At 43.2% G+C, this 16533-nt stretch overlaps 1 protein-coding gene across 6 annotated transcripts in view; it reads left to right on the top strand.

Annotated features, from left to right (window-relative positions):
* Nucleotides 1–16533, top strand: part of LOC136856968 (sodium/hydrogen exchanger 3) — an 822567-nt gene that overhangs the window by 671851 nt on the left and 134183 nt on the right. For all 6 annotated transcript variants that reach the window (XM_067135270.2, XM_067135273.2, XM_067135271.2 and 3 more), the window contains exons 7-8: nt 4567–4656; nt 13514–13584. In XM_067135270.2, the coding sequence (XP_066991371.2) occupies nt 4567–4656; nt 13514–13584 (161 nt within the window). The remainder of the gene's footprint in view (nt 1–4566; nt 4657–13513; nt 13585–16533) is intronic.

The following is a 16533-nucleotide window of genomic DNA, read 5'->3' as shown; positions in this document are numbered from 1 at the left end:
ATGTTGCTACCTTTTTGTTGTCACAGGATGTCAGCCTGTTGCCCTGGCCCGTCCGATCACCGGACTTGTCGCCTGTCGAAAATGTGTGGGGTATGGTGAAACGACGGGCGCAGCGCTGTGACCCGGTGCCAACCACCAAAGATGAACTGTGGAACCAGGTGAATGCAGCATGGATGGTCATACACCAGGACGCCATTCGCGCCTTATACGCGTCGATGCCTTCACGCATGGAACAAGTTATCAGTGTCCACGGAGGACCCAGTGCCTACCAGGCAACAGGACACATGCTGAACCTAGGTGATTGAAATGCTAATCGTTTCTGCAGAAATACTTTTTTTTTCTATTTGCTTTACGTCGCACCGACACAGATATGTCTTACGGCGACGATGGGATAGGAAAGGCCTAGGAATTGGAAGGAAGCGGCCGTGGCCTTAATTAAGGTACAGCCCCGGCATTTACCTGGTATGAAAATGGGAAACCACGGAAAACCATCTTCAGGGCTGCCGACAGTGGGGCTCGAACCCACTATCTCCCGATTACCGGATACTGGTCGCACTTAAGCGACTGCAGCTATCGAGCTCGGTGCAGAAATACTAATGAACATGTCCTGTGAATATGAACTTCCTATCTCTAGTCTTTCAAGGTGTTGTGTTTTTGATGAATATGAGTGTTTTATCAACAAAATTTCTTCGTCTAGGTGTTGTTACCATGGACCCGAACGGACCTTAGTCGGAAGACACATCATGTTGTATGTAGTAGCATTTTTATTCTGTCTAGTTCGTGGATGTTCTTGCTGGGTGGTTCAAAAGGTAAGACACTGGCCTTCGGAGGCTTCGTTGCAGGTTCGAACCTAGTGGTATTTGAAGTTGCTAAAGTACGCCAATCTGGGGTCGATAGACTTGATTTGATGGTATGTAAAAGAACTCCCGCGGGACATAATACTGGCACGTCGGTAACTCATAAAAGTAGATAATAATAATAATAATAATAATAATAATAATAATAATAATAATAATAATAATAATAATAATAATAATAATTATAATAATAATAATGTTAGTGGCTTTACGTCCCACTACCTACTACGGTTTTTCGAGACGCCGAGATGCCGGAATTTAGTCCCGCAGGAGTTCATTAACATGATAGTAAATCCACCGACACGAGGCTGACGTATACGAGCACCTTCAAACACCGCCGAACTGATTTAGGATCGAGCCTGCGAATTTGGCGTCAAAAGGCCAGCGCCTCCACCGTCTGAGGCACTCAGCCCGGTTCTAAAAGTAGATACCGTAACAGGATAAAAAACCAATACATACATACATACACTGACTGACAGAGCAAATGCAACACCAAGGAGGAGTGGTTCGAAAGGGATGAAAGTTGGGGAAAAAACAGAGTCGGTACGGAAGAATAATTGATGTTTATTTCAAACCGATATGCAGGTTACACAATGCGCACGGCATCGACTCAGTAGGATCTAGGACCACCGCGAGCGGCGATGCACGCAGAAACACGTTGAGGTACAGAGTCAATAAGAGTGCGGATGGTGTCCTGAGGGATGGTTCTCCATTCTCTGTCAAACATTTGCCACAGTTGGTCGTCCGTACGAGGCTGGGGCAGAGTTTGCAAACGGCGTCCAATGAGATCCCACACGTGTTCGATTGGTGAGAGATCCGGAGAGTACGCTGGCCACGGAAGCATCTGTACACCTCGTAGAGCCTGTTGGGAGATGCGAGCAGTGTGTGGGCGGGCATTATCCTGCTGAAACAGAGCATTGGGCAGTCCCTGAAGGTACGGGAGTGCCACCGGCCGCAGCACATGCTGCACGTAGCGGTGAGCATTTAACATGCCTTGAATACGCACTAGAGGTGACGTGGAATCATACGGAATAGCGCCCCAAACCATGATGCCGCGTTGTCTAGCGGTAGGGCGCTCCACAGTTACTGCCGGATTTGATCTTTCTCCACGCCGACGCCACACTCGTCTGCGGTGACTATCACTGACAGAACAGAAGCGTGACTCATCGGAGAACACGACGTTCCGCCATTCCCTCATCCAAGTCGCTCTAGCCCGGCACCATGCCAGGCGTGCACGTCTATGCTGTGGAGTCAATGGTAGTCTTCTGAGCGGACGCCGGGTGTGCAGGCCTCCTTCAACCAATCGACGGGACGGGAAATTGTTCTGGTCGATATTGGAACAGCCAGGGTGTCTTGCACATGCTGAAGAATGGCGGTTGACGTGGCGTGCGGGGCTGCCACCGCTTGGCGGCGGATGCGCCGATCCTCGCGTGCTGACGTCACTCGGGCTGCGCCTGGACCCCTCGCACGTGCCACATGTCTCTGCGCCAACCATCTTCGCCACAGGCGCTGCACCGTGGACACATCCCTATGGGTATCGGCTGCGATTTGACGAAGCGACCAACCTGCCCTTCTCAGCCCGATCACCATACCCCTCGTAAAGTCGTCTGTCTGCTGGAAATGCCTCCGTTGACGGCGGCCTGGCATTCTTAGCTATACACGTGTCCTGTGGCACACGACAACACGTTATACAATGACTGTCGGCTGAGAAATCACGGTACGAAGTGGGCCATTCGCCAACGCCGTGTCCCATTTATCGTTCGCTACGTGCGCAGCACAGCGGCGCATTTCACATCATGAGCATACCTCAGTGACGTCAGTCTACCCTGCAATTGGCATAAAGTTCTGACCACTCCTTCTTGGTGTTGCATTTGCTCTGTCAGTCAGTGTATTTTCAGGTCATCTGGCTAGGCAGTAGTCGTCATTGCAGGCTGACGATCTTAGAGGACTATATGTACGAGGGCTGCAAATATAGTATTGTCAACGTAGTCCAGACACTCGCTGCAGATCGGGCATGCGCAAATAGGACATGCGAGTGTTCAGGTGGCGCTGTTGTCGATGTGTAGTGTGTATCTGACGGGCATCCAGTTAGGAGTGTTGTTGCTGTGTTGTGTTGAAGTGAAGAGTGACAATTTCACCGCTCTAAAGCAGGTTTTCTACAGGTGATCAGCGTTCGTGGATTAAAATCGAGGTTGCCCGTTGCAAAAGTGAATCAGAATGTTATCAAGGATTATGTGAAGCCTATGGCGAGAATGCATTATTGTATAGGACGGTTGCACGAAGGGTCAAGGCGTTTCGTGCGGGTCGGGATGTGACTGCGGATTTGCACCGCACAGGTCGGCCGCCCATACCTCAAGATCAGATTGACAACAAGAGTGGTCTCGTTTCCGTAGACCATCGATGGACTGTCCGGGAAGTATCCGTAGATATTGGTCGCAGTCATCAAGCGGTGTGGCACGTATTGACAAAATGTCTTAACATGAGGAAAATTGCGTCCCGTTGGGTTCCGCATCAACTCACTGGCTGGCATCCACCTGGAAGGAAGTAACGAGGGAAACGCATATCTGTAACGTATTGTCTCCATCGATGAGACGTGGTCACGAGCCTACCAAGACGAATTAAAGCGTCAATCGAATTAATGGCTTCGCCCAGGTTCGCCACGTCCACAGAAATGTCGACTAGAACCCAGTCGGGTGAAGCTTACGCTGACTGGGGTGTTATTCTTTCGCATGCTGTGCCTCAGGAACAAACCCTCAACAGTGACTACTATTGCCGATTTCTGGAGCGCCATCTGTGTCTGGCTATGCGGCGTAAACGTGCACGTTTATTTCGAGACGATCGCCCTATGTGTAGGATAACAACGCACATTATCATGTCGCAAAGAATGCCAAGCTCTTTCCGCAACGGTGGCATTGGGAAGTCTTGGAACACCCTCCATACTCACCAGACATGGGTCCCTGTGACATCGACCTGTTTCTGAAGTTGAAGGGACCCCTCCGAGGCCACCAATTTCCTGACGTGACATCTGTACTCGGCACAGTTGAGCACTCCGTTGCTGTCTTCAACAGAGAACGCCTTGCCAGCGGTACCCAACGCCTTTTCATCCGGCTCCATGGCTAAATGGTTAGCGTGGTAGCATTTGGTCGCAGGGGCCCCCGGTTCGATTCCCGCCAGGTTCGGGAGTTTTAACCATAATTCGTTAATTCCCCTGGCACGGCGACTGGGTGCATGTGTCGTCTTCATCATCATTTCACCCTCATCACTACCCGCAGGTCGCCTACGGGAGTTAAATCAAAAGACCTGCACCTGGCGAGCCGAAGTCCTCGGACACATCCCGGCACTAAAAGCCATACGCCATTTCATTTTCAATGGCTTCCCGACATTTAGCAAAAGGTAATAGACTTTGCGGGTGACTACATTGAACGAATGTAGTGCAATGATTGCACTTGTTAGTTCATAAAATATTGCATTCTATCGATATTGCCACTACTCTATTTACAGCCCTCGTATCTAGCTTCTTAGAGCTGAGGATTATTGAGTATTGCTACTTTGGGAGACCACTTGCAGAAGCTCACTCTGGCAGTACCAGAGTGCCTTCGGCTGTGAACAAAGCGGATTCGTGTTCGAATCTCGACTCAGTTTGGCTTAAGTAATTACGTACACATGTAATGTTTTCAGCAGTTTACAATATGTACATGTATTGTTTCAGGGTATCACCATCAAACCACTCGTCAAAATTCTCAACGTGAAGAGGGCGGAGAAAAGGAAGCCAACCATGAACGAACGGATCCACGAGAGGGTGAGTAAAGATTTGTTTGGTCCCATGACCTCGATGATTGGCCTCTTAACAATACAATCATCATCAAAATCATCTCTTGAAATAGAATATATCTATCGTTTCGTTCCAGTACTGGGTACCTTTGTAAAAATCAATGTGCCAGAAAAACTGCCAGTGTATACCAGACTTCCTTCGCAAATTTCAGAACTATGAAAACTAGCATAAATATAATTGACTTGAAAAGGGGAATGTCAAAAACGTCTACACAAATATCTTTCAAGTTCAAATGGTGCTACAGTGAGTGACGCGCCCATCCGTCATTTTGGGGTGAAATCATAGGCATAACGTCCTCATCTTAGTTTTGTCACTTTGGCTTCAGAAGACTATAACGTGCTGTCCTTTACGGAGTGGGAACTCCGCAGCGCTTTGGCGCTTTGCTAGGACCGGGCTCCCGGACTAGATAATGTCCATAAGCAGATGTTGAAACACCTCAGCGAGGATGCCCTCTTATATCTTCTCGGGGTGTTCAACCGAATCTGGACAGAGGATGGGTTTCCATCACAGTGGCGAGAGGGAATAGTAATTGGCTAGTTGCTTCCCTCAATCCTGACAGAGATCCCAAGCATGCAGGAAGTTACAGATCTATTTGTCTCACTAACTCTCTGTGTAAACTATTTGAGAGGATGGTTAATCACTGACTTGTGTGGTGTTTGGATAAAAAGGACTTTTGTCCGAGTGCCAATGTGGTGTTCGAGCCATCCGCTCCACCACTGGCAATTTGGTACGCCTGGAGAGTTCTATTCAGGACGCATTTCTCTAAAAACAGCATTTTATGGCTGTTTTCCGTGACTTAGGAAAAGTTTATGACACCAGATGGCGTTATGGCATCCTTTCAGTCCTGCATCAATGGAGATTCCGAGGGAACTTGCCGGGTTTGTTGTGATTTGTTTGTTCCTTCGTCTATTCCGTGTCCAAGTAGGGAGGGCATATTCGCAATGTCACGTTCAGGAAAATGGAGTCCCACAGGGATCGGTTCTCAGTGTCACTTTGTTCGCGATTGCCAAAAACAGCACCATCGCTGCTCCTGGTTCAGCAGTAATGCCGTTGCTATAATGTAGACGATTTTCCTCTGCATTATAGCTCACAAAGTATGGTAGTCGCAGTGCTGCAATTACAGCTAGCTATTAGGGAGAGTGAAACAGTGGACCTTAGAACACAGCTCTCGGTTTTCGACTGTTCATTTCTGTCGGAAGCGCACTTTTCACCCCTCATCCTGAGCTTTATTTATGGGGTGTCGCTCTTCCTGTAGTTGACACAACGATTTCTTGAGCTCCTTTTCGATATTAAATTTTCGTGAAATCCATTGTAGGTGAAGTGTCCATTCTGGTTGTTGGAACTTCAATAAGTCTACCCGATACACCACTTCTCTCTCACACTTAACACAATTTTCAATGTACAAACTTTGACTCATTTCTCATCCCTTTTAACTGTTTAAAACCGCATCCAATAACTTTCTAACTTAATAACGCCATTTTCCTCAGAACAGACAAAAATTAAATCACATCTCCTGTGTAACACAAGCCGCCATTTCTAGTCCACTATCTGTAAGGTGCTTTTATTTTTATTTTTTTTTAATTTTTTTGCTAGTTGCTTTACGACGCGCCGACACAGATAGGTCTTATGGTGACGATGGGACAGGGAAGGGCTGGGAGTGCGAAGGAAGCAGCCGTGGCCTTAATTAAGGTACAGCCCCAGCATTTGCCTGGTGTGAAAATGGGAAACCACGGAAAACCATTTTCAGGGCTGCCGACAGTGGGGTTCGAACCTACTATCTCCCGAATACTGGATACTGGCCGCACTTAAGCGACTGCAGCTATCGAGCTCGGTCTGTAAGGTGCTGATGACTAATTAGTTCACTGAAAGAGAAGTTCTTATTTTCACCATTCTCCCACCTTTGATTTGAAATGTATAAATCAAAACGCAAATTATGAAGTTAAGAACAATCACTATAATAATTCAGAAAATCCTTAAGGATTCTTCTTGTAGTTATATTTTGCAGTGAACTCTGAGTTTCTGCTTCAGCCCGTGCAGCTCCAACATGGCCGTCTACTTCAAGCGGGAAGATTCGCTGTAGGCCTACTGGTCGAAGCGGCTCCTTAGATGCTGTCCTCACCTTGGTGACTCTCGTGTAACCATTCTTCCACGGATATACCTCCGCAACATGTGTCAATGGCCAGAATGTTCTCTTCTTATTCCCGTTCACTAGCAGAACTACATCCCCAACTTTCAGATGTGTTTTTTTCTTCCGTGGGTGTTGCTGAACTAACTGACCAAGATATTCCACCCTAAATATTTTCCTCACTTCTTCCCTGAACCGCTGTCTGTACCGGAACCTCTTATTCAGGTTGGATTGGTCAAAATGATCCAAATCAGGCACACTCAGTTTTGTTACAGTCTGTTGAAACATAGCCAGAGTTAGAGGGCTCAAGTCTTCAGGATCGTCAAACACGCAAGTTAAGGGCTTTGAATTCACTGTATACTCACAGTTACTTATTACACTGACCATTTCTTCCTAGTTGAGAGACTCTTGTCCCAGCACTCGCCTCAAAATTTTCATCACCCTTTGAATCAATCGCTCCCACCAGCCACCTCACCAGGTAATAGTGGATGGGTTAAATTTCCACTGAATCCTCCCGATAGATGTCCCAGTTCCAACTTTCTTCCAGTCATAGTTTAAAACAAGTTGTTGGCACCAACAAAATTTGTTCCATTATCTCCGAAAATAATTTTGAGCCGAAAGGAATGGACTGCACTTCACACCGAGGACCACTCTACAATGCCTCAAGACTGTGACTGCCGTTTGTTGTCTCTCCACCAATCTCACGATCTTTGGCTTGACTGACGACTGAGATATGTAAAAAGGCCTGCTTGATATAAAAAATTACACCAAATCTTTGACGGAACTTCAAGAGAATTACAGAAATCTTCTCGAACAGGTTTAGTCTCTTTTCCGAGTAATCATTTAATGAAAGCCCACTTTTAGATTTAAACGAGCCATCGAAGATAGGTCGAACACTTGTCGTAGGATTTTTAAAAACTCCTCAATATGACGAGCAATATCCAAGATTTCTTTCTTCTTCTGGGGTGACTTCAGTTCCTCCCGCATTGAACCATATTTGAAGTATATGTTCTTCTTAACAGTCTTCTTAAAATGGTCATACACTGCAGCTTCTATTCTTTCGTTCCCTTTTATTTCACAGGGATTTATTACTCCAATGTATCCAGTTTCCCTAGCTCCGGTAGGTGATTAATGAGAGTCCGGGTGGTGCTTAGCATTGCTGCACGAGTGGCTTGATTTGATATTTTTTTCAGTTATACGAACGTTGTGAATATGTGTCAATAACTGCTCTTGATGTCCGTTTCCTTCCATTATACGCCATATTTACTAACAAATTCTGTAGAAAAACTTCTAGAATTATTCTAGTACGACGTAATTTCCACTTCTGCAACTTGCATTTTCTGTCTGAGTGGTACCTCGGGACACATTATTGTACAGTGTTTCTTAAAACAGACAATACAACTAATTCTCTTGACTTATATCCTGGTCTGAGGCAGACAAAGGAATTCCTTTTTTTAGAGCATCTAGCTTCTGCTTACGAGGACGTTTCTGAGGCAGGAAGCACTCCTTGCTCTCGTGTGATTTATTACAAAACTAACAATTACTGCGCTTTGTTTTCTTCTCGCCTGCCAATAGTATTGTTTAAAATCGTCATCATCAATCCATTCTGTCACTTTCCTCATCTGGTCAAGCCTGATTTCGCGTGTAAAATCCTTTCTTCGCTTTCTACTTCATTGTTTTCATTTCATTTTGTTCATCACTGGTGACCTCAGAGTTTCTCAGCCACGTTCTGAACATATCTTCAGGCATGCACGATTCCACAAAAGGAAATAGCATGGCAGTATACCTAACTATTCTAAAGCACTCAAGTGTGGTGCGAGCATATCATACATTTTGGCAGTCTGTTTGCTTCAGTTACATTGTAACTAAACATAACAGTTTCCTCACACAATATTCAGCCAGTAGCTCATCTCTATCAAATCTTTCTCAAGCACTATACAGCCAATTTTGAGTTCTGAATTCGACAGAGCTTTGAGAGTTCCTGAATAGGAACAAGGCACTTGGAATTGATGACGTCCCTTGAAAAGTATTGACCGCCTTAGGAGAAACCATCGTGGGGAGGTTATTCTATTTATTGTGTAAGATACAAGAGAACTTCCATCCGATTTTAGACAGAATATTGCTATACCTATTCCCAAGAAATCGGGTGTTGGCACGTGTGAAAACTACCACAAAATAAGTTCAATATGTCACGCTTGCGAAACACGTATTATTTACAGTAGAAGGGAAAGACAAGTTGAAACTGAGTTGGGAGAAGATCAATTGGCTTCAGAAGAAATGTAGGAACACGTGAAGTGATCTTGACTTTACGTCTGATCTGAGAGGATCGAAAACAGCAAAACAAGCTCATGTACATGGCATTCGTAGTAAAACGAATTTGATAATATTAATTGGATACAACTATATGAGATTCTGAATTTGATCAGGAACAGATACCGAGAAAGAAGAATTATCTACTATCTGTACAAAAATCCGTCTGGAGTGATTGACTAGGCGGATCATCCATCTCTCTATTTACTGTGATTAAGTCAATACGGACGCAATACTGTCCATTATGGTCAAGATCATTAATAATGAATCGAAGGCTATGAAGAAGGAGCAGCAATCCAGGAAAGAGTTTGCCCCCTCTCCTTTTCAATGTGTAGGCCTACATACAACAGGCCGTATAGGAAATCAAAGAGAAATTTGAAAAGGAATCCAAGGAGAGGAAATCAAATCTCTGCGTTCGCTGATGATATTGTTATAATATCTGAGCCTGCAGAAGATTTGGATAAATTGCTGAATAGTATGGACACAGTTTTGGATAAGGAGTACAAAACGAAAATAAATCAATTCAAAACAAAAGTAATTGACTGCAATCGAATGAAGTCAGGTGATGCAGGAACTATGAGATTAGGAAATTAATTCTTCAAGGAAATAGATTAATATTGTTACTTGGGCATTAGAAGAACGAATGATGGCAAAAGTAAGGACATGCATGACATGCAGACTAGCACAAGCAAGGAAAGCCTTTCTTAAGAAAAGAAATGTACTCACTTCGAACATTGATGTATGAATTAGAAAGATATTTATGAAGACTTTCCTCTGGAGCATGGCATCGTATTGAAGTGAAACATGGACGATGACTAGCTCAGGAAGAAAGGGAATAGGAGCTTTTGGCATGTGGTGTTACAGAACAATGCTGAAGGTGAGATGGTGGACCAAATCACGAATGACCGGGCGAGTTGGCCGTGCGCGTAGAGGCGTGCGGCTGTGAGCTTGCATCCGGGAGATCGTGGGTTCGAGCCCCACTGTCGGCAGCCCTGAAGATGGTTTTCCGTGGTTTCCCATTTTCACACCAGGCAAATGCTGGGGCTGTACCTTAATTAAGGCCACGGCCGCTTCCTTCCAACTCCTAGGCCTTTCCTATCCCATCGTCGCCATAAGACCTATCTGTGTCAGTGCGACGTAAAGCAACTAGCAAAAAAAAAAAAAAAATCACGAATGAAGAGATAATGAATCGAATTGGTGAGAGGAGAACGATTTGCGAAATTTGACCAGAAGGAGATAAAATGATAGGACATATCTTAAGTCACCCAGGACTTGTTCAGTTAGCTTTTGAGGGGAGTGTAGCAGGTAAAAACGGCAGGAGTAGGGCAAGGTATTGCCCCCTATTTCCCGGTCAAGCTCAGCCAGCAGACAAGAGATCCCAAGGTAGACCGTTCGTTTTCAAGCTGTCCTAATTTTGGAGGCATTTAAAGGACAAGGGTTGACGACAATACAAGAAAAAGAACAATTTAAAAGATAGGCTTGACATTTATTATAAGATATGCACAAATAATAATGAATTTAACAAACAAAATGCTTCTTGCTGAAGTTATACTTGAATCTCACGAAGTAACAATGGTTGAGTAAGTTCACAAAAATGAATTCTTATGTCTGGAATAGCGTCGACATACTGGGCTATTCTGTAAAGAATACAAAAGGAAAAATTAGCCTTCCTTTGGCTATGCAAAATAAAATTAAGTGGATGAACTCCATCCTAAACCATCCTTAATCCCAATTATATTTTAAAGCTAGATTTCAATTGTATCACTTTAAACAAGAACAAAAACATTAAACGTCCACTTAAACTGAGAGGTGGATAACCACTATATCCCTTTTAACTCGATCTATACAATATTTACAAAAATACACTCTACTCTCTCTCTTAATTAATGACAATTCCTTAAATAACACACGTTGAGATTATTAACTCAATTATTTGAATTATCGACTCTCTTGAAAAATCATTAAATTAATTTAAGTTAATCATGTCGTTACATAAACTTAATAATCGCTGATTTAAATTTAACATGACAATTCTTTCATTTATTTTACTGTACATCCTTGCTTATGCTTACTCTTTTAGAAAATTTTCCGATCTTATTCACTTACACAAAATCGCGTTATTATAGAATCAAATGTCATTAAACTTTGCATAAAAATATTAAACAGCACTGTCAAATAAATGAACAACAACACAGACAACGCGGGAATAATGTGATCCACCGTGCTGAACACGTGGTCAGGTTAATCATCACATTTCAAGAAATAGCACTGCAAAGTTATCAATAAGATCGCGCACACACTATGCACACATAGGATACTCGGATTTTATGTGCAAATTTACACTCGGATCCTAGGCTTTATTTTTATTTATGATTATTATCATAAAAAGAAGGTTGAATGGAATAGGCTGATGACCTTCCTTTAAATTCAACATGCTCAACAACTGACGTGATTCGTGATAAAATTAGAATGGTCAATTAATTGAACATTATCTTGACATTACAACGGCCATATCTTCAAAAATCCCATTCTGAAGACTTGGTAGAACAATAATCATCATGCACGTAGCTTGGGTTAACACTGATAATCTCCTGACACATGGTCATTCAGTGTCAATAAATTATTATTATTTCTTAAATATTGAAATACATCTCAACACGTGTTCCACATTTATCGGAATGCATTGACACATGCTTCCAAAGTGCAATAAATTTCCCGCAGTATTACCATCTTCCAGGTAAAATTACACTGTAGTTGAGCGCACTTTACATATTCAACATGAACAATTCTAATATTATTCATCACGCATGACCATTATAATTTCATTTAACTCTATCTTTAAATTATTATTATTATTATTATTATTATTATTATTATTATTATTATTATTAGCAATGATTTTAAATCTACCATCAACATCTGAATTAATATTTAAATAAGATGACACAATCTGCATTATCGCGTGGCAATGCACTGGATGAAACACAGCCTAAAACTCGTTCCACAATTTCATAAAAACCTGAAATAATCATTTTAAATTCTTATTTATCCGAGAGGTCATTAATTATTAAGCATGATTTTTAATAATTGTACTGAGGTAGAAATATTCTCAGAAGACAAACTACTCTACATCTAATCTAATACAGCCCAATTTACACTCTCTCATACTCAAAACTACCTGTACCATGGCAAGATGAAATGTGAAAAATATCACTAAATTACTCGAATTTAATAGAAATATTATTTTAGAGAAGAAGATCGTTAAATTTTCTACAAAGATGGATAGAAAATATTACAGAAATGTAAAATTTTACGATGAAACTAGATTCCCGGAGCGGTCTGCTATGCTCCCATGATGATGATAGTATCCGTCACATTCTCCCTCCGACGTTAGTGGCGCCTACATGCTTAGTGCCACATGGTTGATGTAGATTTCAAGTCCCACGTCGGATGAATCGGTCTTCTTGAATTCAAAGTAGACATCCTGGAACTGGTTGTGTGATTATGCTGGTGGCAGTCCTCTTACCTCTTCTGTAATTATTTCTGAGCTGAAACTGACGCAAAAATTTTAGAAAATGTTCGTTTAAGGCCAGACTGAATTATTCAAATGTACACGTAACTTAAATTGGCTCGTAGATTTCTCGTAGAATAAAGGGGGTGATCTAAGTAAAACACTAAGTTTAAGTAACCTCTCGTTTGGGGGTGTGGTTATCGGAATAATTGTTATTGGCTTGTGTACGCGTAATTGTACCTCGTAATTGGTTCACATCATTCTAGAAAGTTACATGAGGACGGGCGATCACACGAGGCGCTGGGTATAAGCTTGAGACAGGCCAGCTTATCACGTGATCTCCACATGTCCGATCGATGAGTGTGAAGGGGAAAAAATCAATATTTTAGGAATTCCAACTCATCGAACAGCTGGCTGAATGAGATAACAGACTGTCGCCAAAAAAAACTTGGAACTTAGCCCAGATTGAATGAATGACTGGCTGTTACAGGCACATCATTAAATACTCGAAAAGCACAACATTGACGGGGACAGTATGAATGTGGCATAGAGATTAGAGTAGATGTAGGATGTAGTAGGATGAAGTAGTTACGAAGAAATGAAAATGTGAGCTCAGGCTAGTGTGACACGCTGAGCTGCATCATACCAGTCTGAGGACTGTTGACCAAAACAACAACACATCTGTAGTGGAAGTAATTAATTTTGGTTGCCAGATCAAGGGGAAAACTCTGTTTCTAAAATAAAATGGGAAAATTGTTAAATACTACTATTTGACCCACAGAGAACTGTCATAGGTAACCTCCGTCCAGTATAGTTGATAACATCAGTAGCTAGGCTATTCCTGGATAACTTTCTTTACACATTTAATCTTTTTATAGGTTATGGATCATGTGATGGCGGGACTTGAAGATATCCTGGGCCATCACGGCAACTACCACGTGAGAGACAAGTAAGTACATATGCGTATATATTTACCTGCTTGCTTATAAGTAATTATTTAATGCCTGTTTGGTTACCTAGTTTACACAGTGGAGCCTATTTATGTGCCTGTTTTAACTGTCTTTAGTGCCTATACAGTAGTTCTTGACCCTATATATTATATTTCATAATATGTCGAAATTTATGTTTATGTTCTTCAAAATAATGTGGAAAGTAGAGCTTTCCAACAAAGTAGTTACTTACAGCACAACATAGAAATACCGTATACCACCAGAAATCTTTTTCAAAGAATATAAAACAGTCACTTAGATACTTATCAAATGGCTACACTACGTCATATGGGGAAGTCCAGGACTGATTCATGAATAATGACGATTATTACACTGTGTCCAAAAGTTAAGCATAAGTTACGAGTAAGCAGGGCAACAGGAAATAGACCGCAAATCGCACAACATATGCACCTACGAACCTTACATGTTCGCTCTGTATAGGAAAGGAGTATTCCATACTTTGACTAGCGGCGTAACCGCAAGGTAAACACAGCCAGTGCTTGCGCCTCATATTCTCTCAATCGTGTTTGCCTTGTTATAGTGTGAAGAGTGTAGCCTCGTGGTGAACGTGACAACATAATGGCACAACAACGCCATTTGGACCCCGTTTTGCAGGATAGAATACTCGGCCGCCTGGAAGCAGGCCAGACACAGACCGAAGTCGCCGTATCCTTGAATTTGCCACATCGTGTCATTTCCAGGCTTTGGAGACGATTTCGAGACACAGGAGATGTTAGTCGTAGGCCAGTACCAGGTCGACCAACGATAACCACCCAACAGCAGGACCGATATCTGGCCTTAACCCCCCGACGAAATCGGAGTGCACCTGCAAGACAATTGACGGCGGAGCTTGCAGCCGTCTCAGGGGTTGCCGTTTCCCGGCAAACTGTGTGGCTGTTTGCCCGACGTCCAGCGGTGTGCGTCCTACTCATTCCAGCACGGAGACGGGCCCGTTTACTGTGGAGCCGTCAACATCGAAACTGGACCATGAATTAATGGAGACATGTGCTCTTCACAGATGAATCCCGCTTCAGTTTTCCAGAACGATTCCCGTCGCACATTAATCTGGAGAGAACCAGGTAGCCGATACAACCACAGGAACATCGTGGAACGGGACCAGTATGGTGGTGGCACCGTCATGGTGTGGGGCGGCATCATGTTGAATGGCCGTACGGACCTGCACATCTTCATGGGTGGTCCGACGAACACTGTTAACACTTGGAGATACAGGGATGAGGTACTGAGACCACATGTTCGACTCTTCAGAGGTGCTGTTGGTCCAAACTTCCTCTTAATGGACAATAATGCCCGACCGCACCGCGCTTCTCTGGTGGATGAATTTCTGGCTGGGGAAGATACCCATCGCATGGATTGGCCAGCGAGGTGTGCGGATCTGAATCCTATAGAACATGCCTGGGATGCATTGGGGAGGCGAATTGCTCCCGTCAGCCTCCACCAAGGACCCTCCAAGACCTTCGCATTGTCCTTTGGGAGGAATGGGATCGACTGCCACAAGAGCTCTTGGACCATCTGATAGAGAGCATCCCACGTCGCTGCGAAGCATGTGTGGTCGTTAGGGGTGACCATGCACCCTATTAACAGATATTGTGTTGTGGAAGACACTGCCAAGTTTTTTTAGTTGTTGTCAAAGGTGTATCTTAGCTATCAGAACCTTTCTGACACTGTTTCTTCGGACAAGTTGTGTGACATATGGTGTGTGATTCAGCTTCCGTTTGTTCAGCAATCCGTCTGATATTCCTATCAGGCGGTATGGCCTCGTTTAGTGATTATGCTTAACTTTTGGACACTAGTGTATTTCACGGATGGCGTCGATTGTTTGAATGGTGGACCCTGAAATAAGCATAATGTGTTCATCATATTATTATTTCAATAAAGATAAAGAAAAGTTACGTAGTATAATATAAAAGTATTGTACGTTACACAGATGGAAGTGTTACATATGTTAGTTTCGAAATTCCGCCTCGCCTTCAAAAACTCACTTTCGACCCTTGTAACGTAAGTAACTATGGCCTATCTGAGGATTTCTTCTGGAGGTAAGGCCAGTGCCCTTTTTCTGTGATAATCTGTTTCAGTGGGTTTGATCACTGAGAGTGGAACAGTAGCACAGTGGAGCCCGTCGCCTGTCTGGAAAGAGCTTGCATAACACAGTATCTCTCTCGCTATTAATATTTTCTAGGGCTCTGATAAAGCCGAGCTTTTCCTTTCTGCACACATCAGTTGTATTCTATCATATTATTAATCACACAGCAACCGAAAGATCTGTTGCACTGGTAATTTTACGCTGTAGAGACGTCGTGGTTAATCATCTCGTATACTCTTTGCGATTCTGTTTGATAGTCTGACTTACAAAGATAGAGCTTAGGACCGTGTTGAAACGTTCATCACATATAAAAGAAATTGTCAAGATGAGAAATGTTGGAGTTCACGGCCTTTCCAAACGTGAACAGTGTTGTACGAAAATCCTCACCCTGAGGCATGTATGATAGTCTGTCTTGCTAACTAGATAATGTTTGTTTTGGAGGACAATCTCAATGCATGTTATACCATATTGTTGAGTTACAACTGTGTTTATACTGTTCTTAAAGTTTGACACAAAAATAAATGTACAAAAATGACAAAAATGTCTTGAAACGACGCAGTCCGGCTCTATAGATGGTCAGCGTTGTGGCCTTCAGTTCACAGGACTTCGGGGGTTCGATTCCCGGCCAAGCTGAGGTTTTAACAACGTTTGGTTAATTCCTCGAGCTCGGAGGCTGGGTGTTTGTGATTGTCGTAATAAACATCATCCCCTGTACTCAACATATCACCATCTTAAACACTCAGCAGTGAATAGGCTGCAGCCCTCCAGATAGGATAGGTGCCGGGAAGGGCATCCGGCTATAAATATG

Source organism: Anabrus simplex, chromosome 1 (assembly GCF_040414725.1).
Source record: "Anabrus simplex isolate iqAnaSimp1 chromosome 1, ASM4041472v1, whole genome shotgun sequence".
Lineage (NCBI taxonomy): Eukaryota > Metazoa > Arthropoda > Insecta > Orthoptera > Tettigoniidae > Anabrus > Anabrus simplex.
The sequence above is the reverse complement of the archived record's forward strand: the minus strand, read 5'-3'. Positions and strand labels throughout refer to the sequence as shown.